Consider the following 25141-nt stretch of genomic DNA (forward strand, 5'->3'; position numbering starts at 1 on the left):
CTACTTTGCAGTTATGTTTAAACTGAACGGGGGTGTATGTCAGCTCGGGTGGTCATGAGTGTGCACATCCCCGTGTGACGCCCCTGGGACCTGCAGACAAGTCCCGGGGCCTGGCCTCGGCAGCCGAGTAAATACCACGTGGCCCTTACCCTTCAGCCACAGCTGTTTGTGACCCAAACTCAGACCACCCCAGTTCTCTGCTGAAGCCTGCTTCCCGGACTCAGCATTTCTAGCTGTTTCCATGAAAAGGAATGAGTGAACCCTGCAGCTGAGACGGCTGGTGGGGTGACCCTCTTCTGCTCGGTGTGAAAGAGAGTGGGCAAGTGGTCTGCGGAGGTCAGGAGGGGCAGGCGGCGAGAGCCCAGGGCTCTGGGGGGTGCGAGCCTCGGGGAGTGCTTGGCTTTTAGAGCCTGGATTTAGATTCCCGAAGCCCATATTTTTAGTCATTTCTCTGTCTTGGTTTTTGGTTTTTGTGTTTTCGTTTTTTCTTTTTTTGGGGTGTTTGTTTGTTTGTTTGTTGTTTGGGGGGGGGTTGCTTTATTTTTACAAGCCCGAGTATATGTACATTCCTGGAATATGTGATTTAGAAAAAGCTTTTGTGTCCACAATAAACTGTATTCTACGTTTATTAGTTCTAATTCTTTTTACTTTCGTAACTCGAGGGGAGAGGACGCTGCACCCCTGCCCGGCGCCCGCCGGCTCGGTGTTCCACGCGCTGCTGGCCTCGGTCGGTCTCGCGGTGGCCGGCTCTGTCGGGGCCACTGCTTCCCGCCTTGCGCAGCAGCATGGCCCCGGGAGCAGCGGAGCACCGCCAGGCCTCGCAGCCCCGTTCCGGGCGTCCACGTCCGTCTCCTCCCCGGGTGTGAGCTCCATACGCTTCTCCTTGAGAGACTTCAGCCGAGCCTGCGATTATGTGTTTATCCGTGATTCGTGAGATCGTCCCACTTTCTCACTAGAATGTGGTCTTCATGGAGGCACAGACCTCGTCTTCCTGAGGGATAATCACTGCATCGTGCTCACATTTTTCTGTGAATGTGTTCTGCGCAGGCAGCTGTGCCTTAGTATTTCCCTGCCCTCGGGACTTCTGTGGGTCAGAAGAAGCTATTGCCTGAGGTCGGAAGCTCAGTGCAGTGTTCTATCCATGCTCCCTCCCTTCCTTTTGGAAAGTGGGTCCCACACCTAGTGTGGAGCCCAGCATGGGCCTTGAACTCATGATCCTGCATTCAAGACCTGAGCTGATCAAGAGTCAGACATTTAACCAACTGAGCCTCCCAGGCCTGAAGTGTTTCTTCAGCTGTATATACATAATTACCTCTTTCTTTGCTCTTCATTTTTTTTTATGTCTCAAGTCTTCCATTTGGAAACACTTTTCTTCTGTCCTGTAGAATTTCCCTTGATGAGTGTGTGCTGATGGGAAACTCAGTTTTTGTCTACCTGAGTATGTCTTTATGTCATCATTTTCTTGAAATAAATCTTTGCTGTATAGTTGAGATTGATAAAAATTATCTCTCTGTATATTGACTTCAGCATAGTTACTTTTGGGTTCTTGCTTTGTTTTTCTCAATCTTCAGTATAATTTTTTTATTCCCTGGATATTTTTTTAAGTTTGTCATATGTTTCTTGGGTCATAACTACATTTAACATTAGCTCTACGCCTCTTTCATTTTTTTTTTTTAAAGATTTTATTTGTTTGTTTGACAGATAGTGATCACAAGTAGTCAGAGGCAGGCAGAGAGAGAGGAGGAAGCAGGCTCCCCACTGAGCAGGGAGCCCAATGTGGGGCTCGATCCCAGGACCCTGGGATCATGACCTGAGCCGAAGGCAGAGGCTTAAACCCACTGAGCCACCCAGATGCCCCATCTCTTTCATATTTTTTATATTCTCTATGAATTTACATTTCTTGGCTTTTGTTTCATCCATCTCTCATGGATGGTGGCTTATTTGCTCGTGTGTTTTATTTTCTTTTATGTTTTAACTGTGAATCATAATCTTCCTTGGGCCTTTTTAAATGGCCATTCTTAAGGACTCTGTCTAAGCTCCTTTCGTGGACACAGCATGTGTATTTGTTTTCGCCAGTCACCTAAGGCACCACTAATCCAGGACTATTTAAATTATCTCATGAGGTTTTTGTTCAGGCGGCAAAGTAGTATGGATTCAAGCCGTACACCCACAGGATACACTGTTATGATTTCACAGAAGATGTTTTTATTTTCCCTCTAGCAGTAAATCAAGATAATCTGGGGTCCTACTAATCTCCTTGTGGCTGTGAGTGTAGTTGCACTTCCAGCTAAAATGAGGTGTTGGCCCCTGGCAAGTCCAGACTCCCTGTAGGGGTCCTGCTTGCCGCGGTGGCTTCCTAAGGGGAGGTCAGTACAACTAGGCTTTGCTGCTCTCAAAAGCAGTCCGGCTCAGGATTTGCTTGCCTCCAACGTTCCTCTATTGGCTTCTTTTTCGACTTCTGTGGATTCCATCCATTCTTCTCAGTCCAGCAATGCATTAAAAGGGTTGTAAAATGTGCTTTGTCCAGCCTTTAAATAATTTTAAAATTATGTTTCTCAGGAATATCATACTATCTAATCTGCCCTATTGCTTGAACAGATGCTGACATACTTTAAAATGTAAACTAACGATATTCAATGAAATATATTGTCTCTATATAAATATTATATATGTATATATATATATACATATATATGTGTATATATATGTATATAGGCCCATGTGAGCAGATACGTGTGTATTTTCTTAATACAAGGTGGCGTATTATACATATTTATAAATATTTTTCAAAAATTGCTTCAGGACTTTGAATCATAATTATAAAGCCTCAAACAACTCACACTTATAACTGAATGTATATGATTTCATGAAAAAAATATAATAATGTAACCCAAGTGGACTGAGATAAAGTTTTTAGTCTATATCAAAAATATCGAGGATTAATATACAGATGGGAGGAATTATAAAATTCTTATACAAGGATTAAATTCTTTTTCATAAATAAGAATCAGCAAAAATAATTTCTAAATTGATACATTAAGAAATAGAATTTAAATATTTTAATATATCAAAAGTTCCACTAGAATTAAAACCTCATATCAGTATTACCAGAGAGAAAAACATTTAAAGAAAACATGGAAAGTTAAGGAAAAGATAGAAAACAAACTAAGTAGTATTAAAACACTAAAAATAAAACATAAAATAGATCGTGGCACTCCATACAAAAATATGTCACAACAAAATTGTAAGTAGAATGGGCCCATCTATCAAAAGAAAAAGTCTTAAATTAGATTTAAAAACCCCACAACTGCCTTCTCTTTTACAGAGACACATATAAACAAAGGACTCAGGAGTAGTTAAAAATAAAAAGGCAATTTTAGGTCCATCTGGGTGGCTCAGTCAGTTAAGCATCTGCCTTTGGCTCAGGTCATGATCCCGGGGTCCTGGGATGGAGCCCTGCATCAGGCTTCCTGCTCAGTGGGGGGTCTGCTTGTCCCTCTCTCTCCGCCCTTCCTCGCGCTCTGCTTGTGTTCCCTCTCCCTCAAATAAATAAATAATTTAAAAAAATAAAAATAAAATTTAAAAAGGTAATTTTAGATGGAGCAAATCTATTCCGGAAAAATGAAAACAAAAGGAGAGCAAGTACGCAAGATCCATGATGAAGTGGAATTTGGGGAAGAGAGGCGTTAAATTGGAACAAGAGGTCACTTGGGATTTGTGAAGTGTGTAGTCTGCATGAAGGCAGAGCTGTTATGAAGTTTATGCTGTAAATATTTGATGCATCAAAATTTGTAAAGCAAGCACCCCCCCCAAAAAAAGAAGAGTACAATAATAATTTTAGGATTGACAGATCAAAAATACAACTCCGAGAATGTTGGTAGTATCAATGAGTAGATTTATCCAAAAAATGTCTCTACCTGATTTAGGACTCACCAACATGGATTTCTCTCTCTTCTTGGAGATAGACTCATTCTGATGCATTTAGCCTCCATTTAAGAATTTCAGATCCCCATAATGGCTAAAAAACAGGGAATTAATATAAGTAATGTGTAATGTGACTCTTTATTGAGATTGAGAGTGTAATATTTACAAAAATGAATTGTAGTATTGCTCAAGCTCTGGACAAAGTTGTTCACAGAAGAAAATCCACATTCTTGAAGTATTAAACATCTTATATACATTTTTTATGCATTAATAAATAAGAGACAAAATTAATTCATTAATTCAGCACGTTCTTACTGGGTATGAGTACATGGTAGTGTTCACGTACTAGCGACGCGGTAGTAAATTAAAATCTCTGCCCTCTTGGGATTTGACAGTTTAATCCATGCACTTAGAAAAAGAAACAAGAGAATCTGAAAACTATACAGACATAGGGACACCTGGGTGGTGTGGTCAGTTGAGTGTCTGACTTTTGGCTCAGGTTGTGATCTCCAGGTCGTGAGATCGAGCCCTGTGTCTGCTTGAGGGCTCTCTCTCTCCCCCTGCACCTCCACCCCTTTCTCTCTCAAATAAGTAAATAAATCTGAAAAAAAAAAAAAAAAGACTATACAGATATAAGCTATTTGCTAACGTAATTACTAAAGAAGAGAAAACACAATATTTATGTTTAATAATTTAGAAGATACAGCAATAGGTAGAATAAAGATAAGTTAAAAGAGGATGTGTACACTAATAAATATGAAATCTAGACACAATGGACAGGTTTTTAAATATATGATGTATATGTAATATATATAATATAAAGTATATATTGTCCCATTGAATATGTTGAATGCAAATGATCATAGAAAACCTAATAGGACCAGTAAATGGAAGAAACTAGAAACAGTGGTAAAATAAAGTTTTTTTAAAAGCCACTAGGACATATATTTCAGACTGATTTTTGAGTACAAACCTGGTTCAGGCCGTTTGCTGCCCCTGGGAACAGTGACGAACCAGAGTAGTTTCCCTCATTAGATCTTGCCTGTGCTTTTCTTGTTCACACTCCGCCGCACGTCCTTCAAGAGAGAGAATTCCTGTGCATTGTCTCAGAGCTTGGAAGAAGGACCACTTCCCAAAAGCTGATTCTGGAATTGTCCCATGTGAGTTCCAGGTCACCACTTTGTGAGTTGGACAAGATGTTTAAACTTCCTAAATCTTAATTTAACTTCCATTGGTTAAATGTTATGTCATGAATGCTTCTCCTTCAGCAACCACTTAAAATACCTGCTGTATACCAAACAGCTATGCTAAATTGCTGAGCATACAAAGATTATAAAAAACAAAACAAACCACCGTTCCTGTCCTCAAAGAATGTACAACCAGTAGAGGAAATGGAGAAGTCCGCAGCCCAGTATGCAGGGTCTTGCGTACACACAGAGAGAAAGCCAGGGTATCCTGGGACACTGAATTTGATGGGGTGCTCAGGTGCTCCCCTTACAAGCAAGGCAGATGATGAGCTCTGTTGAAGCAGGGGTTGGCGGGTAGATGTTGAAGACCTCTCACTGCAGGTAAGAAGGGGGGTCAAGGACTTTCTCGGGCCGAAGCAGCGTCTGTGAGAAATCCCGAGTTAGGAGAGGAAGGAGCGTATTTCTATGTCCTGGTCCTTAGCAGAGACTGACGTAATGATGCATATAAGGTATTCTTGAACTATTTGTTGGGGGGGGAAAAAAAACAAAAAAATAAAACTATCCTTTCCATGATAAGATCTTGGTTAATTAAACTTGCTGTTTGTACAGTTTTTCTGTTTTCTGAGTCTTTTACTCTGATACATAACATACTTTATAATAATATCATTACGATTTTTCTCATGTTATCTGTAAGAGTTGTTTGTAAAAGCTGAAAACCTTTCAAACTCATAAATTTTTGGATAGCTTTTCATATATTGGTGTTAAAAACCAGTTTATAGCAAGTACTTTAAAGTAATTGCATGACTTTCTTCAACTGCACGATGAACTTCAGTAGGTTGATTTTTTTTATAGCAGTTTTTTTTAATTAAATTTATTTATTTTCAGCATAACAGTATTCATTATTTTTGCACCACACCCAGTGCTCCATGCAATCCGTGCCCTCTATAATACCCACCACCTGGTACCCCGACCTCCCAACCCCCGCCCCTTCAAACTCCTCAGATTGTTTTTCAGAGTCCATAGTCTCTCATGGTTCACCTCCCCTTCCAATTTCCCTCAACTCCCTTCTCCTCTCCATCTCCCCATGTCCTCCATGCTATTTGTTATGCTGCATAAATAAGGTTGATTTTTAAGGCTCATGCAGAGTTAGTTCTCTCTTTAAAGTCCCAGGTGAGCCCAGGGGCCAGCTGCTCCGGCCAGCTGCGTGCATCTAGATTCATTTACTGTCCACTGCCATCTAGTGTCTCGTGAGAAAAATAACTCCAGGGAAAACCTAAATAGTAGTAGACTTTTAAAGAATTTCTAAAACTTAACTGATTGCGAATTGAACCTTTAACATAAGAAATGAAGTTTCCTAATAAAGTGGTCTTTGAATTGTTTATGGGAAGGAAGATCAGAATGATGTCTACAACCTGACCTGTTTAATTGATGTCAATGAACCAGATTTTCCCATTTCATCAAAAAATCACGTTATTTCAATAAATTCTGAGTCATTTCTAGTGTTCATTTTCCACCAAATCTTTTTCTCCTAATTTGCTTTTTTGTAATTTGAATGTTTTCTTATGGCTTCATTGAGTCAACCTACTGGTTATGACGATTGTTTCCATTGCCGAACCTTAGAAATAAGTATTAAAAATTGCTGTTATTCCAGAAATGTTGGTTCGTTCATAATGGGTTTCTTTGAAAAACTGAAGAAGCTAATTTGTCCCCCCCCCCACCCCCCACCCCATGGCCGGTCTCTTTGACGGTCCTCGGCAGCGGAGGACTAACAGTCAGTCAGCCCCTGGGAGAACCCTCAGAGTAGAGAAAGACCAACAGCAGGACTGGTCAAGTTGCATGTTCTGGATGCTGGTGATTTGTCTCCCCCCCCCCCCCTCGGAAAGAGTAGAGGTGGTTGAGGTTTGAAACTTTGGAACTTTTCCTTGTTTTTAGTTGTTTTTATCTCTAGCCCCCCTAAAATATGTTTGTGCTAATAGAAGCTTTCATAGATGATAGAGTGTGAGCGCAGGAATTAATTTTAGAGACTCAGTTCAACATGACATTTTATACATAAATGATGTAAGTACATGCATAGTAGTCTTAATGCGTTCTAAAATACTGTGTGGTGATGTTTGATAAAAAGCAGTTTCCACTCACCCTCCTATAAAATAGTTTGTTTTTTATCTTAATAATCTGAACATCCCAGGAAAAACCCTTATGTCAAAAATCATGTTTTTTTAAAATAAATTTACTCTAATGAATCCCTGAACTCTATCTCAGAAACTAGTAATACACTATATGTTAATTAACTGAATTTAAATAAATATAAAAAATAAAAATAAAGTTACTATTTCCTTTGTAAGTTTCCCTAGTACTTAGTTATACCCATATAGGTTAATTCAGTAATGCAGCCCCTTTGCCAATGAAAGATGCAAATTATATCTTATCAAATCAACTGTGATTACTTTGAAACACTTAAGAACTGAAGCAAGACTTGCCTTGTCAGGTCACAGAATGTATGACAAGTTTATAGTCATTCAGGCAGTGTGGTGGACAGATTAACCGGTACAGCTCTGAGAATTTGGAAACACCCAAGTGTTCTCAGGTTGAGTATGTGGCGACGGTGGTAGCTTAACTACTAAGGAGTGACTGACTGTTCAGGACACAGCTGTCCATCTGATGATTTCCGGAGAGTAAATAAAGCTGGGCTTAATGAATCTTGCCCATCCCTTGAGTCCATGCAAAATTCAGCCTCTAATTTAGAGGTCTGTTCCGGACTTTTTCCACTTACAATAATTGCTGCCCATGAGTGCGGTCAGCGGCAAAGGTCCTGAAGGACAGAAAGCACGTGCTGTCACGGAACACGGAATTCAAACCAGCGGCTGATCTTCCCTCGGAAATGGATGTCACATGGTGCACCTTTGCGCAGGGAATTGTATGGAGTAAAACACAGAAACGGAAGAGTGGGAAGGCAGTGATGCAGAGGGAGACGTTGAGGCCGCGGCAGAAGGAGGGGAGACGTTGAGGCCGTGGCAGAAGGAGGGACAGTCCTAGGTCGGTCCTCATTTTCCCTTCCCGCCAGGGCTTTCGGCCTTCGTCTGAGGATTTCCCAGTCCGCTTAGCACTGGCCTCTGGCTTTCATTTGGAAGCATTTCTATTTGATAAATATGAACAAAAATCATAAGGTCATTGGTAAAACAAAGATAAAGTTTCCACAGTAAAGGATTATTTAATTTTTTGGTAACTATTATCTACAACTTTTCAGATTCAATCAACCAGTTGAAAGATTTCTAAACCTTTTATTGTCAGCAAGCTTAATACCTAGAATAGCTTTCCATATACCCTTGGTGCAGTGTTTGCTATCTGTTTCTCATGCCTCGATAGAAACCCTACATAGGAAATAAATATTTTATAATATTACAGATATGACCTTCTAAAAATATAAGACTATATTAGCTATTCTTAGGTTATTGACTTTTGAAGGTTAATTATAACTTGTAGATATTATTAAATCTAGCCCTAAAGAACATATAGCAAAGTCATCCAAAAGAGATGTCTGTTGTAGATCTTCAAACAACAAACAAAGCCAAAGACTATTTAAAAAAACATATATATATCCAGGGCATCTGGGTGGTTCAGTCTGTTAAGCATCTGCCTCCAGCTTAGGTCATGATCCCAAGGTCCCGGGATCGAGCCCCACATCGGGTTCTCCCCTCAGCGGGGAGTCTGATTCTCCCTCTCACTCTGCTGCTCCCCTGCTTGTGCTCACTCTCTCTGTCAAATAAATAAAATCTTAAAAAAAAAAAAAATCCAAAGCTGCTGCTGGGAGCTTGCCCCAGAGTTTACCTTCTGTCACGGTCCTGGGAAGCTCTGTAGGAGGGAGGCAAACCCCTCAGTTGTGTTCAAGTTCGTTTCCTACATTCCGTCTTTGGTAAAGAAAGCATCCTTCTTGTGATTAACTTTCTCAGAGTTTGAGAAAATCATGATCATTTCTGATTTTTCTTCAGGCTAAATATACCACATCCTTTATAGTGTTTTTCTTGCAGTCATTCCTTCTTCCTGTTCTGGAACAACTCTTCTGCTCTTCCCTCATTCTTAAGAGAGGGCGGCTCACTGACTTTTTTACTGTGGCGGGGACAGACACTACATCTAATCGAAGTCTGGATGTCATCTATACCACACACGTATTGGCGTGTAGTGGAACTGCGGCAACTCTAAAACTGGTGACGTGAATTCTAGGCTCTTTAAAAATAAATACGGTGAAATTTTCCTTTGCTGTCTTATATGTAGTTACATTTTAAAGATCTTTTTAAAGCAGAATAAACATTTTTAACTTAATCTCTTAAAAAGAATCTTTAAAATGTATTTCCCATAGGCATTGATTGTACTTAATTACAAATGCTGTGTAAGCGCAGTCCTAACTAATATAGAATAAAATATTTTGAACTTAGCTTCGAATCTAAGTAATAATGATTTATTTAAAGCAGCTGAGGGTGCACCTGTGCTCTGCCTCCCTCCCGTCTCCCCACTCCCGCTCCTAGGCTTTACTGTGATAGGAAGATTTTTTAGGGAGAAGGGGTGCATTGACATTATAGAGCTTGAAAACCATGCATCTATTAAGTGTATAATTATATCCAACTCCGTGCTTTCAGCTAGAATTTGCTTAGTAATAGCAAGTATTAGTAGGAACACAGCTTAAGAGGATTATCTAATCTTACTGCCTCAGAGGTCTTCAGACTTGAACTTACAGCAGTCCAATTTAAGATTAAAGTGCTGGGAGAATTTACCTGAACTTTAATATTTTTCAGATCGAGTAGCTAGTCATAATACAGTTATGCTAAAATATTGCCCCCAATCTCTAGGTGATTTGTTTTGATTAGCAATTCTTACTTAGTAGAAATTTATTTAAAATATTGGATTTAATCAAAATAACTGATCATATTTTTAAAAAACACTTAGTCTTAAAATAGTTTCAGGATTTTACCTTCTTTACCTAATCATTGAAAAGGGAAACATGTACCCAGCTTTGTCCAGAATACTTTGGATTTTTGCTATTACTAAGCAATAAATTTGCTTAGTAATAGCAAGCATTGGTAGGAACATGTATAGCTTAAGAGGATTATTGAATCTTAAAAAGATTTTTAATGAAAATGAAAAATATAATCAAATTAATTTGACTTGTAGTCCCTGATCCCGTCTCCAGATGTGTAAGTCCAGCCTCTAGGGGAGGTTGGGAGGTTGAGCCTGATGTCTGTTTCTCGACAGTACCTTGACCCCAAGGACAACTTTTTTTTTTTTTTTTTCCATTTTATTGTTTCCTCTATATCAAAATAGGAAGCTACTTTAAGAGTTTTTTTTTTTTCTGCCGAGGCATTCGTTGAAGTCCTGTATCTAGCCTGTATTTTGTGTCCTCTCGGGAATGTGAGAGAGAATTCCACCTCACACACCCGTTCGATCAAAGCCCTTTCCTCATGTCCCGTGTCTCTTCATCGGCTCACTGATTGCTTCTGATAAGTAGGATCTCGGAGTCGTCCTGCAGCTCCGAGCGCAGGGAGGTCTGTTAAACTTGTCCTTTCTTCTTGCCAGAGTCTGTGCGTCTTCACTCCGCCGGGAATCAAAGAAGGAAAGCCCCGGCTCATCCCTGCCGGGCCCATTGCCCAGGGAAGCACCACCTCCGCCTACGTGGCCAAGTCCAGAAAAACACTACTGGTGGAGGACATTCTTGGGGTAAATGGCGCGTCCCTCGGTGACACCTGTAACCTGAAGTATTCGTTTTATAAAGCTGACGTATCATCCTGATACTGTGGTTCAAAGCATTTTATAAAAGCATTAGAGTAAGATACAGGTCAATAAATGAATTTGTATATAAACTAAAATTTGTCCTCAGAAAAATCATATCTTGGGGCACCTGGGAGGCTCAGTGGGTTCAAGCCTCTGCCTTGGGCACAGGTCATGATCCCAGGGTCCTGGGATCGAGCCGCACATCGGGCTCTCTGCTCAGCGGGGAGCCAGCCTCCCTGCCTACTTGTGGTCTCTCTCTCTCTGTCAAATGAATGGATAAAATCTTTTAAAAAAATCATATGCCCACTGAGAGCTAGATTTGAATAGTTCTTATTTTAACACATATCAGTACAGTTAATCATAAAATGTATGTTTATATTGATGTAAACTAAATGATCACTGTTCTGGGTTATATCATCCTAGCAAGATGGCTATGGATACTGTGTACCATGCTCCCCCAGGTTTTAGTCATGTCCCGCAACAACCACCTGTGACTTCTGATGTGTCTGTGCATTGGGCCATCCTGCTGATTGGGTTGTATTCAGCTGGGCTTGCTTATGCATCTGAACTGGCCGTCACTTAGCAGTTGGCTGGCTGCTGAGGACCTCAGTTCTCTGTGTTTGTCAGTCCCCTACCTCCCCACCCTACCCCTAAGGAAAGCTGGCCCAGAATGTTCTCACAGTGGTGGAGAGGTTCCGGAGAGTAAGTGAAACATGCAAGTGAGTTTTCAAGCCTCTGCTTTCATCTAATTTACTTTGCGTTAGCCAAAGGAAAGCACATAAGCAAGCCCAGATCGGTACTGGAGGACACTGACGAAGGACACGCGTGCGGGGAACGTGACGGTCTTCCGCACCGTATGTGAGCGTTCTGATGCGACGGGACCACCTGAGCCTAGACTTCTAAATGGACAAGTGTGCCAATGACTCTAGTAGAGGTGCTATGACATTGCTCGGGGGAAGGGCTGAGTGGGAGTCCCGAGAGCTGGGTTTCAATTCTGGTTTTGCCACTAATTATCTGTGCAGATAGAGATATGGATGAAGACAGTTGCTGAAAGATGAGATCTTCATTATAAGATGTGGGACACTTGGGTGGCTCAGTCAGTTAACCTCTAACTCCTGGTCTTGGCTCAGGCCATGATCTCAGGGTCGTGAGGCTGAGCTCTGCATCGGGCTCTCTGCTCAGCCCGGAGTCTGCTTGAGATTCTCTCTCTCCCTCTCTCTCTGCCCCTGCCCCCTCTTTGTGTGCACTTTCTCTTTCTCTAAAGCACATAAAGTTTTTTAGAAAGATAATTGTTCGACAAGATAGAAATGCTAACTACCACTACAATGGCAGTCATATTACAATGTATAAATATATTGAATCAACAGTTTTATACTTTAAACTTAATAATGTCATATGTCACTATATTTCAATTAAGTGTTAAAAGTAGATACTATACAAGTTGTCATTTGAAAATGTTCCATTGTATATGCAGGCTTTCAGAAGATCTGTGAATTACAAATATGTATTTGTACTGTTCTTGATTTAGGAAAAGCTTTCTACAGAAAACAGAAATCAGATAAACAGAATGGTGCTTTGGGTATCAATTCATTCAATTTCCCTGTCTTCCTTTGAGTGATTTGCTAAGCTAGAAAGTTAAAAGTCAAAGAACCAATTGCATTTTTCACAAGTAATTGATAATTATTGGATGATTTGAATACTTCATGTGAGCCTTTGAGATTCAGTCAGAATGACTGTTATTAAAATGCACTTCTGTGTTATTCTAACCTTCAAAATAGAAGAGAAACCATTTTTTATATATATTTTCCTTCATACGGTATTTAGACACCGGTAAAGCCCTTGGAAGAGTTCCAGTACGTAGACGGTGATGTTTAACTATGTGTTAGCCATCATAATTACGTTTATTGTCTCATGATTGATGCATATTCCAGGTTGACTGGAGTCTCCTGCCCCGGGTTAAAGCAGCAGTAAAGCAGCATGTGATGTGGGCACCTGTTGCTGAGGATGAGCGTTTCCTTAAATGTGGCATATGGTGTCCGCCTTTGTGGGTTTCCTTTGAAAAGGGCTGCCCATTTTTCATTACAAGTATTAGGCAATTTCTGGCAGCAATAAGCATCCTAACATAATGATTCCACCTCTTTTACTGAACGTATATCTTGTTCTCCTTGGACTTCTCAGGATGAGCGGTTTCCGAGAGGTACTGGACTGGAGTCGGGGACTCGCATCCAGTCGGTGCTCTGTTTGCCGATTGTCACTGCCATTGGCGATTTGATCGGCGTCCTCGAGCTGTATCGGCACTGGGGCAAAGAAGCCTTCTGTATGAGCCACCAGGAGGTGAGGCTCGCCGGTTGAGGAACTCGTTAGTGTTGTTCAGCTAATAAACGAATGAGTATTTAAAATCACCATGTGCTTAACAATGTTTTGATGGTTTTTTCTTTTTTAAGATTTTATTTATTTATTTGACAGAGAGATCACCAGTAGGCAGAGAGGCAGGCAGAGAGAGAGGGAAGCAGGCTCCCTGCTGAGCAGGGAGCCCGATGCGGGGCTCGATCCCAGAACCCTGAGATCATGACCCGAGCTGAAGGCAGAGGCCTTAACCCACTGAGCCACTCTGGCGCCCCTGATTTGATGGTTTTTAAAAACCTTTATTTTTGTTTTGTAGTTACTTGGAGTGAAAACTGATTAAATTAGAAATATAGTAACTTATTTTAGTAAGAATCCATTCTAACAGTAAAAATAGAACTGTGCCATATTGTGAATCAAAGTAGGAGGAGGACTTTGGAGAGTTTTCACATTCTGGTTGTCTTGTTTTCCTAAAAATGTCCTCTTCCTAGAGGATATCCCGAGCTAAGATTCCAGCATCACATTTGGAAACAGTGAGTTCCATGCAGTGTTCCCTGAATCAGAATTTGCTCAGTAGTCCTGAATCGAGATACTGCAGCGGTCGGTCGCTCCCCGTATGCAGATGCCCCGGGGCCTGCCCGCGCCTCCTTCTGCCCTGCGCCTTGCCTCCAGCCACCCTCGGCCCTTGAGCAAGGCTGACTGGCTTCTGCACGGAGCCTCTGCGTCTGCCCCCACGTCGGCTTGGATTCTGCGTGTCCTCCTTGTCCCCTGCCCAGCCGCCTCCTTCGGGACTGTCCTCACACGTCGCCGTGTCAGGGAGGAGGAGGCCTTCCCTGAACACCTCGTGTATCTCCACGTTGTGCCTTTGTGTCTCTGGAGCCCCTTGTCACCACTCGGACCCTGCGCACTTCCCATATTGTTTTTCTTTTCTTTCTCCCTCAGCACCTTCTGGAAGGTGACAGGGTGGGAGCAGTTTGTCCCTAGCACCTGGAGCGCTGCCTGGTCCCCAAGAGGCGCCCGGTGAATGTTTGGGAAGCGAATGAAAAGTAGAAGCAGAGTAGCTAGTCGTTGGAGAATTTGTCAACAAAACCTTAGAAATCGATCATCGTTGTAGAAGGATGATGATTGAGGCTGTTTTAGTAGTATTTTTGTTATACTGAAAAATAATTATTTTATGTGAAAATCATTGGATGGTAGCTCTCTAAAGCAATTCATCTTGCTTTTTATCCGAAGTGAAGAGGAGCGAGAACATTAAACTCAGTTATAAAGAGGCAAGAAATGTAAAAGAGAAATGTTGTACTTTTTTGATCCTCTGTGTTTGGCAAAATATTCAAATACTCACTGGCCTCAGAAAATTCTTCGTAGACATGTGTGCTAGAGCCCTTTGTTCAGATGTCTGCATGCGACTAATGAAAACGTGTTTCATCCTCTTTCTTTAGGTCGCGACAGCCAATCTCGCCTGGGCTTCAGTAGCAATACATCAGGTGCAGGTGTGCCTTCGGGGTGTTCTTAGGGCCCGCCCTTAAAGAGAGAAGAGTTACAGCCACTGGGGGACAGGGTGGGGGCTTAATAAGTGACCTTCACATGTTATTTTTGGATATTAGGTATTTTGTTATTTCTAAAATTTTGTGTCTATTCACTTGTATTTACTTATTCCCTGCCTTAAATATCTTGCCATTGTTTTTTTATATTTATATGTAATTATTAATCATCTGTGCCGTAAATGGCATATGTCCGACGATGGCTTTTGTTTTCCACTGAAAACAAAGGAGTGGTCTCCCACTGGCCATAGCATTGATAGTACATTTTTATGATTCTATTTCCTAAACCTTTAAACTAAAGGGTATGTGAAAAACATTCTTGTCAAGTTTAAAATACCTGGCTCTCTTGAAAATACGTTGTAATTTAAAAGGTCACAAACTTTTTATCAAGTTTCCTGGCAACTAGACCTCAAGGGTCCGGGGCACAGGAGCTTTGTATCCTCCAGCTCTTGTCACTGCTGTTTTGTTTCCCGCTTCAGCACGCCCGGGCGTGTGGTGGGAGCAGATCACGTGCCCAGTTGCGGGGTGGTAGTGTGAGGAACAAGGACCGTGCAGAGCCGACTGTGTGTGGTCCACGTGCAGTCTGTGCCCAAGTGTCGCTTCTGCACGGGGGAGTGGTTTAAAGAGCACGGCTGGAGGCAGACCGTCCGGGTCTGGACGCTGGCCCCTCACTTAGTAACTCCGGAGCGGGCACGGCTCCGAGCCTCCGTGTGCCTCCGTTAGAAGAGCGGGTCCCCGATCTCTGCGGGGCAGTGATTCAAGGAGACGGTGACTCAGCACAGAGAGCAGAGCTTAGCGCATGTCAGCAGAAGTATGACGTGTCACTAATAGCCTTACTGCTTCATAGGCAGGGATTGTGTCACGTCTTTTGAAATAAAATAAGGTAAATAGTATGCAGGAATTGCTATTTTAAATAAGCAGAAATCTCTTAGGATTAATAGGCATTATTTTCTATGGTCGGCAGGTATGCAGAGGCCTTGCTAAACAGACGGAACTGAATGACTTCCTACTTGATGTGTCCAAGTAAGTGTTCATTTCTAGGGTTGCAGAAGGGCTTGCTCAGGGGCTCAAGCTAACTGCAGGTTCGGACAAGGACAGACCACTACTGTCCACTGCCATCAGGAAGTGGTCTGGTAGGAGAGATTCACATTTCAGGTTCACGTTTCAGACCATAAAGGTACATTCTCATCCGTGTTCACTTTACAAGTGAAGGACTGCCGGATGTGTATGTGATAATGTTAATTTGCAATTTGGTGTATATTTTCTAAATCGAGTCACTAGAGAATGTTAAAGACACTAAGTATTTCTATTTTTGTATGAGAATACCGAGAGCCGTAGAAGAGGAGGAAATGTTCTAGTTTATTACTTTCCAAAAAGTCCTCTCTGGCATTATCTACAATGTCAGTGAAGTAAACCGTATTATCAGAATTATTATTTTAATTTTCCCATGTATGGAAGCTCAGATATCGTTTTAGAGAAAATGTTCCATTTCCCTGAAATCTGACCTAGAAAAACCTCCTTGGGCTGGCGGTGAAAGCACTTCCAGATGTTTATTACGTTCGAGGTTCATAACTGGTTTTGCCTGCTACAAGGAAGTGTCCACAGATGTGACCCATCTACTGAATTGGTGAAATCTAGAATAATGCCGCAGGATGTGGGCACTTCAAGGTCACGTCTTCTGGCAAGTTAAAAGAGGAAATACATACCTGTTCTTCCACCAGCAGCAGCACTGACCATATTCTCTCTCATAGATCACTTTGGCAGTGCTTATAACTTACCATTCGCAAGCGTTTTACTCCCATCCCTAGTTAGCCTGGAGTTGCTGCTTTGTGCTGCATGTATTTCTTGAAATATGAAATGAGAGAAGCCTGGGAGTGAGAATGCTCTCATTTGACCCCGCACGCCAGCTATGTCCCTGAGGGAGAATGGCACCGTGTCTCTGGGACACAGGATGCTGTTACGTCGGGGCACAGAGAGAGGGAAGCTGTGCGCCTTCCTTTGCTAAGGTCTCTGACAGTCTTGCGAGTCCTCACGGTCCGGCTGGTCCCCGTAGGCCCCCCCAGGGGACAGCCACCCTTTGCCATCTTCCTTGCAGTGCGTTCCTCAGTGCACAGATGAAGCGAAGTCGTGCTGGCCCAGGCTGAAGAAAAAGAGTTGTCTTCTCAACCAAAGGCATTGCTTATCGCTATTAAGTTGTCTGAATTCTGAGTACCTTGCTAACTTCACAGGAAACTCAAGTGAAAGCAGTACCTTGCCAATAGGTCCCAAATTAACACAGTCCCTGAAATACATACTTAATGATTCATCTGTTTATCAGGTTGACGTTTTGATGTAGGTGCCATGTATCTCCAAAAAATTTACTTGCTATTTATAATAATGAATATATCATTTACTTGTGCAAAGTCAATGGGCTATTAACATTTCTTGTATCCTGATGTTTCTTCCCAAATGAATTCCATTGCTTTCTCAGTACAGTTACACTAACATTTTAACATTCCAGTTTTTCAGTGATAATTTACATTTTAACTATATTAATAAGATTTGGCAAATTTAAATTTTTTTTCAGATATTCATGAAAATATTAAATATGGTGAGCCCAATTTTATCCCTTCATAGTTTTAGTTAAATACTACAGACTTTCTCTCAAAATAGGTACTTACCAGTAAAGTAATGACTTAATTCATCCTCTGAAATTAGAGATCTTCATACCAAAGTTAATGATAAAGTTTCATTCATCTCTCTAAAGTAATGTTATTGGTTGCTTCCGCAGTAGGACAGAAGTCAACATATATCTTTACATTTTTTGCTTAAATGTATGCAAAAAATGTCAAATGTATTTATTTTCATATGTTCTGTGTTATTTAGATTAATTACCAGTTTTATGTTCCTTTTTTCAGGACATATTTTGATAACATAGTCGCAATAGACTCTCTACTTGAACACATAATGGTAGGTTGCTTTTTATTTTGAAAATGATTGTATTTAACCCTTAGATTCGTGTCCTAACACGTGGTGGAATATTTTCAGGTATTAGATGTATACGCTGTGTTAAGTACGATGAGAAGAGGGTGCTTAGTGAGCGGAGGTGTTGCTCTGATTTATTTGTCACTTTTGATTAATTTTGGAGGCATCTTGAATAACTTTTGGAAAAATATCTGAGTTATTCATTATTCAGTGGTGAGCTATACTTTGAAAAGACATTTAGGTCCCTCTTCTACTCTGCGGAATACCTTTTACACACCAACTACACTAGGAACTCCCAACTGACTCTTCTTGATCTTCTTGATCTGTTTAGTTTTAATCTTAATTACTCCTGTCTGGCAGACTGATAGGCACTTGCAGCTGAAAGCCATTAAGAAGTAGACTTTTATCCATGTTTTCTTGTGTTGCTGCTCTGGTGCTCTGGCAAGATGCCATTAAAGAAGTGGCTTCCAGGCAGAGTGGCCTGTCCGTGCACACCACAGGGTCAGGCTTGCTGGGTACCGTGCTTGCCCTGTGTGTACTTTGATATGGGTTCTCATTCCTTCCCGTTTTCCTGGTCTTAAAGGATTGCAACCCTTTGCAATAAGTTATAGGCGTACAGGCTTATCTCTGGGCTTCATGGTGTGCACTGATCTGTTTCTGTTTGATATCGTGGCAGGTGAGTATGAAGTGTGATGCGCTCTGTGTCTTGTGGAGACAAAGTTTATGAAGGGAATTAATAACATTAGGGGTTCTTTATTGCTCTCAGCCCATTCCTTATATAATTAGTTATATTGACGGTCTTATTTGGATGAAAAGCCTGCCTAGTTGCATAGTAAAAAATAATTTTCTTGCTTATGACAAAATTTAAAAAGTTTGTAAAGAAGTGGAAAATATTAAACTGTAAAAATACAAATATACGAATTGACATGGTTTGACGAGGAGTATAGGAAACACTCGTTGACTAGGATTATCTTCTTAAAAACAGGTTTATTGAGATATAATTTACATACCACACTATTCATCCATTTAAAGTGTTCAATTCAGTGACTTTTAGTGTATTCAAAGATACGTGCAACCATCACCGGTCAATTAGGAACATTTGCGTTACCTCAAAGTGACGCTCCCTGTCATTTTGGCCGTCACCGACTTATGCCTCCACCTCCCCACTCCCTCCACCCCCAGCCCCCCAGTCCTAAGCAACCACTGATCTACTTGCTTTTTCTGTGGATTTACCTAGTCTAGACATGTCACGTAAAAGAGGTAATGTGTGGCCTCTTGTGCCTGGCTTTTTGCACTTAGCACACTGTTATTGAAATCCACTCGGGCTGTAACAAGTACCACGACTTTGTTCCTTTTTACGGCTGAGTCACACTGCATTGTACGGCTAGACTGACTACAGTTTTATCCTTTCGCCGGCTGATGAACATGTGGATTGTTCCACATTTCGGCTAATGTGAAAAGTGCTGCTTTGAACATCTGCATACATTTTTTTTTTTATTATTTGAATACCTGTTTTCAGTTGTTTTGGTTAATACTTGGGAGCGGGATTGCTGGGTCCTGTGATAAGTGCGTGTTTTGTTTTTTGTGGAACTGCCGGACTGTCTCTGAGCGGGCGCACCATATTACTTCCCCTGGCAGTGCCCACGGGCTCTAGTTTCCCCACGTTCTCCTCAGTGCTGGCTGCCATCCAGCTTTTCAACCTAATGCCAGTATTATCTAAAGATAGAAAAAAGGAAAGCCTTTGAGCAAAATATCAATGCAAAAGTCAAAAATATATAACAACAACAAATCCAGGAGTAAAGATTACATCAAGCTAAACAGCATTCACCCCAGGAACGCAAGAGTGCTTGAACAGTAAGTAATAAAGTAATATAATTCCTTATTCTAATTAAGTAAAGGAAGAAAAGTTACATCATTTTAATAATGGCACACATAAATTTTATACTGCTCAACACCCAGTAACTGCACACTCGTAGCAAATTAGGAAGAGAAGGGAAAGTTAAACGGTGTCTGCTGGCGACCTGCAACACGCATGCCCAGAAGTTAGGTGGGAGCAGCGCACACGTTGAGGAACTTGTCCAGACAATCTGTGAGCTCCTCTCTGAGAGGTACCAGCGAGCTGTAGCAGCACGGAGAGGGCGTCCCCGCCCTGCTGTCCCAGATGGCTCCTGTGTAGTCTCTTGGTGTGTGGCAGACCTGTGTCTGGTCCTCAGGTGGAGGCTTCAGGACAAGTAAATAGGCCTTTTTCACAGGAAAACTAGGGGTGTGTTTCAGTCTGTGTCTGTGTGTGTTTGAGTCTGTGTCTACCCCTGGGGGTAGTAGCCTGCCGAGAATGGTCTTTCCGGTTGTTAAATCGTATAGGACCCAGGAATGCTAGCCAACCCACCACCTCCGCGGCCACCAGAGCCAGACCATCAAGGGGCATCCCCTGAGCAGACTCCCCCCCCCCCCCCAGCTTTAGCGAGGCTGAGGGAGAGCACTGGGCTGGGGAGCGTCCTCCAGCTTTCCCACGGCCACAGGAGAGTGCGGGGCCGGAGCGTTGCCCACCGGCACTCGCAAGGTTCCAGGGCAAGTGCAAAAATGACACCCACCCGCGCTTGGATGTCCCAGAAGGCTCCTGCTCATCTGGAAGACACTGCAAAATTAGTGAATGATTCTCCTTCACATACATTCTAGGAGCTTCTCAAACTGCTGCTTTTGCGCTGGTCCCGAGGCAAGTTAGGTCTGCATACCCGCCCTGTGGGTCTACTGGGTGCGAGCCCTGTCGGTGTTCAAAGCCAGGTGTTGTAGGGGCTTAGATATGCGTATAGATATTGTAATGTATTGATTTATTCCTAGGTTGAATTTGCTGAAAGTTTTTATTTATGAGTTTTCTTCTGTTTCCAGGGTAAATCGGTTTGTGATTTTCTTTTTTTATAGCGCGTCAATTTCCAGTATCAGTGCGTGGCAGGTTTTCTAAAAGTAACTGAAAAAGTCTTGTTCTTTCTGAACGTAGAATACTGTAAACTGGATGAGAATTTATTTGTTGAAGATTCTTACATAACTCATTCTTGAAATCACTTGGGCCTGAGGCCTTTTTTGGGGATCATTCTTTGACAATTATACAGTTGTCTTCATGATTCTGTTCTGTTGAGATTTTTCGACTCCTCCTTGATTCATTTTCTTTTTCTAGAAAAATCGTCCATTCCACTCGGGTCTTTATAAATATTAACATAAATTATGCCAAAGTATTAAGCAATTAACATGACCTAGGCACTAGAGATGCAAACTCCATCTTTCCTACTGTAATCTCTAGGAGTGTAGGATCATTGTTATTATTTAATGATTCGAGACGGCATGAGTTTGCCGAGTAGACGGTTGATTCTTCTGATTGCCAGCAATGCACTCCCATTTCAGTCTTCCTAACTCTGTCATTCATCCGCCTCCAAACAGTTATTGAGGGCTCTTAGGTTATGGAGATCTTACATGTTCTAAACGAAGGGCTGGTAGATGTTTTTCTGTTAAAGATCAAATAGTTAAGTCTTATGCTTCCCGGGCCATAGTCTGTTGCCGTCCCTCAATGGCTGTGTAGCAGCCTCAAATGATATGTAAAGGAATGAACATAGTTCCTTCCCAATAAAACTTCATTTATAAAAACAATGGACTCGATTTGGCAAATGGACTTAGTTGACCTCTGCTTTAGGCATTGTGCTGGGTATTTGGAATACTGTGGGGGAAACAAGCTGCAGTTTCTGCTGTCCCAGAACTATCAGGATAGTGGAAAGAGACGAACTGCTAGTTCTTGTACTGATCATACCCAGCGCGCTTAGTCCCCGGCTTGGTCAGTATTCATTGAATGAGTACTGTTTGTCGAGACAAGTGAATACCCTGGGGATGAACCGGGGTACCTAACCTGTCTTGATTTCTTTTTATTCAATCTGTAGAGTAGTTTTACATGAGATTTTGTATTTTTCTCTGGCCACAAGGTGGCCCATGTCCTCTTGCAAAGACTTGGTGATGGCTGTTTTCTTCTGAGAATCAACTCTTTTTCTCTGGGGAATAACTTCATGTCTAAAACGCGGAGAGGTGAGGTTCCCAGAACTCTCAGTCGAGGTAAATGTGCTCACTGCGCTGCAGCTGCGGGCTCAGCCCGAGGGGACAGTGGGGTATTTGGGGCATTAAAGAAATAATTGTGGAAGGAAATTGATGAACAAGTGAATGACAAGATGAATATACAGTTCTCCAATTAGAAATGAAAAGGCTACTCGTTATGGGAGCAGAGACCATGAAAACAGCCGGTGCGAGTTCGCGTACCCAGTCTGCCCTTACCAGCATGTGACATGGACGAGTCTAGCTACCTCTCTGCCTCGGTTATCCTGACGTGTAAAGTGGAAATAAAAATATTACGATTGTGGGGATTAAGTGAAGGAAGACACCTAAAGGGTGTGACAGTGTCGGCACAGAGTAAACACTTCATAATTGTTACACATGATTTAGTGCAGCAGGGAAAATGCCACAGACGTGAATGTGAACCTCATTAGAAGTTGTATTTCATATTGTATTTGACAACTGCTGCGTCACAAACGCCAGCCAGTCAACAGGGACGCTGGCCTCAGAGCTGACAGAGGCTGGCACCAGGCGTGAGGGTAGAGCCCCAGAGCTTCTGGAAGGGAGGGGCTGCGGTGTAGCGGGGCTCTGAGGGAGTGAGGCCAGCAGCTGCTTTCCAGCCCACAGGAAAGTTCTGTAGTGTTTGCACACCCAGCCCACGGCACGCGCGCAAGCAGCTGTTCATTTATTCACGCTGGCATCCTCCAGCGTCCGCACACGAACAGGGACAGACAGCGTGTACCTGTATTTATTGAGTTAGAGTGCTAATTTTCCACAAAGTATAGATCAGCTGAGATTTAGATTTATGTCTGATAAAGTTTGCCTTTAAACTCCGAATTTCTCATTGGCTTACTCCTGTTTTATTGTTTGTCTTTAGATATATGCAAAAAATCTGGTGAATGCAGACCGCTGTGCACTTTTCCAGGTAGACCATAAGAACAAGGAGTTATATTCAGACCTTTTTGATATTGGAGAGGAAAAGGAAGGAAAACCCATCTTCAAGAAGACCAAAGAGATAAGGTACAGCAGGAAGTAGAGTGTCCATGCGCGGTCACTGCAGCTGTGCGGGTGTCCCGTTACCCACTCTTCTGTGCCTATCCACAGGTGTGCTGACAGTACTTGTCATACTGTGATATCATTCCCACCAGGACCCGCCTCCTGAAGGTAGTACTTCTGGGAATGACATTGCAGTGCCAGCGAAACCGCGCCTAGGAAGCTTTAGCGTCACTCCTGGAAATGCCGTCTTCCGGAGGCGGTCCTTTTGGAAATCATGTTGGAAAAACTTACTAGTGCTCCCAGGTAGGTAAAGGTTCATCCCACCTGGAGTCTGCAGGGTTTTCCTGTATCTTGGAACAGGGCATACTTAAAAACCAGTGCCCCATCCTTCGCATACTACGGGGCTGTCTCCAAGTCCAGACCACAGTGGAAATTGACCCGGTGTAGTTAATGACTTAAAACACATTATTCTATAACTGACCAGTTGGTCTAATCGGTCACCCAGCACACTTCTGTTGCATTTAGATACTAAAGCCTTCTTTGTTGTTTAAATGGCAGTTTCTGTCACGTAAATGAGCAGAGTGACATTTAACTGGTAGAGGCTTGCTTGCTCAATCTTTTGTCACAATCGGAACACCTACAAGGAGCACTGCCGCCAGACTTTTAAGAATCAAGCTTAACATTCAAAACTTGGCCTTTATTTTAGACACCTACAAGGAGCACTGCCGCCAGACTTTTAAGAATCAAGCTTAACATTCAAAACTTGGCCTTTATTTTAGACATTTGCACCCCTTTTGCTTATGTATCTTGCTTAACTATTTCCACATCATAATACAAAGTTGGTAGTGAGAACACTGTAGCAAAACACTATTCCTTATTAATTATGAATTGCTATTCGCTGGCCTGTCACATACAAGAACCACGCAGGTGTGCAAGAACAGGAGCGAGAACAGGTCCCAAACCAGTCCTCCCCACTGCCTGCCGCGGAGCACTCCCCATTCCGGGCCCTACGGTGACGGATCCTGTACTCCACACTCACGGAACTCGGAATTAGAGCCACTATTCAGAATTTTTATTTTTACTTGTTTTATTTTTGATTTCTTTGTTTCTTAGACCTTAGTCAATCAGTCTGGTCAGGTCATTTCTCTTGTGGAAGGTTCAGGTGTTCCTTGCCAAGGCTGATAACGATCTCACAATAACTTGAAGTTTGTGTTGACAAGCGTGGGAGAACCAGGGGGCTCTGCTGGGCTGCCGCGCGCTCAGTTGGCCAGTTGATGCCAGCCGTTGCTGGAAGGGCCTGCCTCTTCGCGATCTGACCGGAGATAGCAGACCAGGGAAGCCAAGCCTAAATCAGGAAAGGCATTCTGACACTCTCCGCTTACAGCAGTCTAATTTGTTCTTGGCGCGTTGTTCAAACCACAGGAAAATCAGGACAAAGCAATCTTGCTTTTTACACAATGTTGGGCTCACTTTTTGCCATTTTAAGAAAGTTAATTCTCTTTTGTGTCAACTGTCTTTTGTTTTTTTTTTCTTCCTTAAGTTTGAGCTTTATTTCAATAATAGTTATTTCCTATAATATTGAAAATGTGATATTATGGAAATTATTTTTAGGCTATTGAAATCTGTAGATTTTGTGGGCTATAGAGCTCTTAACTAATTTTGAAATGAGTGCATGTGCTATGGCGATATTGTAATTGGAAAAGTATTCACAAAATAAGAGTGTATTTATAAAAGAAAGTGCTGATATCAGATATCTAAACATAATTAAATGTGATCAAATAATGCTTGTATTTTGATTGTTTTTAAATTTAACAAATTAGAGAAGCAAAGATACTAGGAGTTTTAAATTGTGTTATTTTTGTATAGTGCTTGTGTTACAAAAGCCTTAAGGTCCCAGTACTGCATAATATCTCAAATCAGACATAACATCTAAGTTTGGTTATATGTATGGTAGAAAATACACTGGTGTAGACCCGTATTCTTGCTTTAACGGTACCTTTAACTTTTTAGGGATGTTGGCAGGTTACGGAACCCTTATGGATTTCTGTTCACACAGTGAGAATTAAGAAAATTTATGTTGAGGGAGTCTGTCTGGCTTAGTCACTAGAACATGGGACTCTTGATCTCTGGGTCATGAGTTCAAGCCCCACGGTGGGCATGCATAAATTAATTAAGTAATTTAAAGAAAATTTATGTTGAAGTATAGATCAGCTGAGATTTATATTTATTGTAAATTATAAGGTACTTTGCAAATTATTATTGGTCAGTAGAAGAGTGTTATTTAATTTCTCAGTTTCAGTTTATGATCAAGTATGACCTAATATATTGTGGATTATATCT

General features: G+C 41.8%; 1 protein-coding gene across 5 annotated transcripts in view; it reads left to right on the forward strand.

Annotated features, from left to right (window-relative positions):
- PDE10A (phosphodiesterase 10A) overlaps positions 1-25141 on the forward strand; it is a 551217-nt gene that overhangs the window by 462664 nt on the left and 63412 nt on the right. For all 5 annotated transcript variants that reach the window (XM_082732176.1, XM_082732174.1, XM_082732173.1 and 2 more), the window contains 6 exons: positions 10677-10817; positions 13050-13205; positions 14654-14704; positions 15720-15778; positions 17653-17704; positions 22683-22825. In XM_082732176.1, coding sequence (XP_082588302.1) covers positions 10677-10817; positions 13050-13205; positions 14654-14704; positions 15720-15778; positions 17653-17704; positions 22683-22825 — 602 coding nt within the window. The remainder of the gene's footprint in view (positions 1-10676; positions 10818-13049; positions 13206-14653; positions 14705-15719; positions 15779-17652; positions 17705-22682; positions 22826-25141) is intronic.

The sequence above is a fragment of the Mustela nivalis genome (assembly GCF_964662115.1).
Source record: "Mustela nivalis genome assembly, chromosome: 5".
NCBI lineage: Eukaryota > Metazoa > Chordata > Mammalia > Carnivora > Mustelidae > Mustela > Mustela nivalis.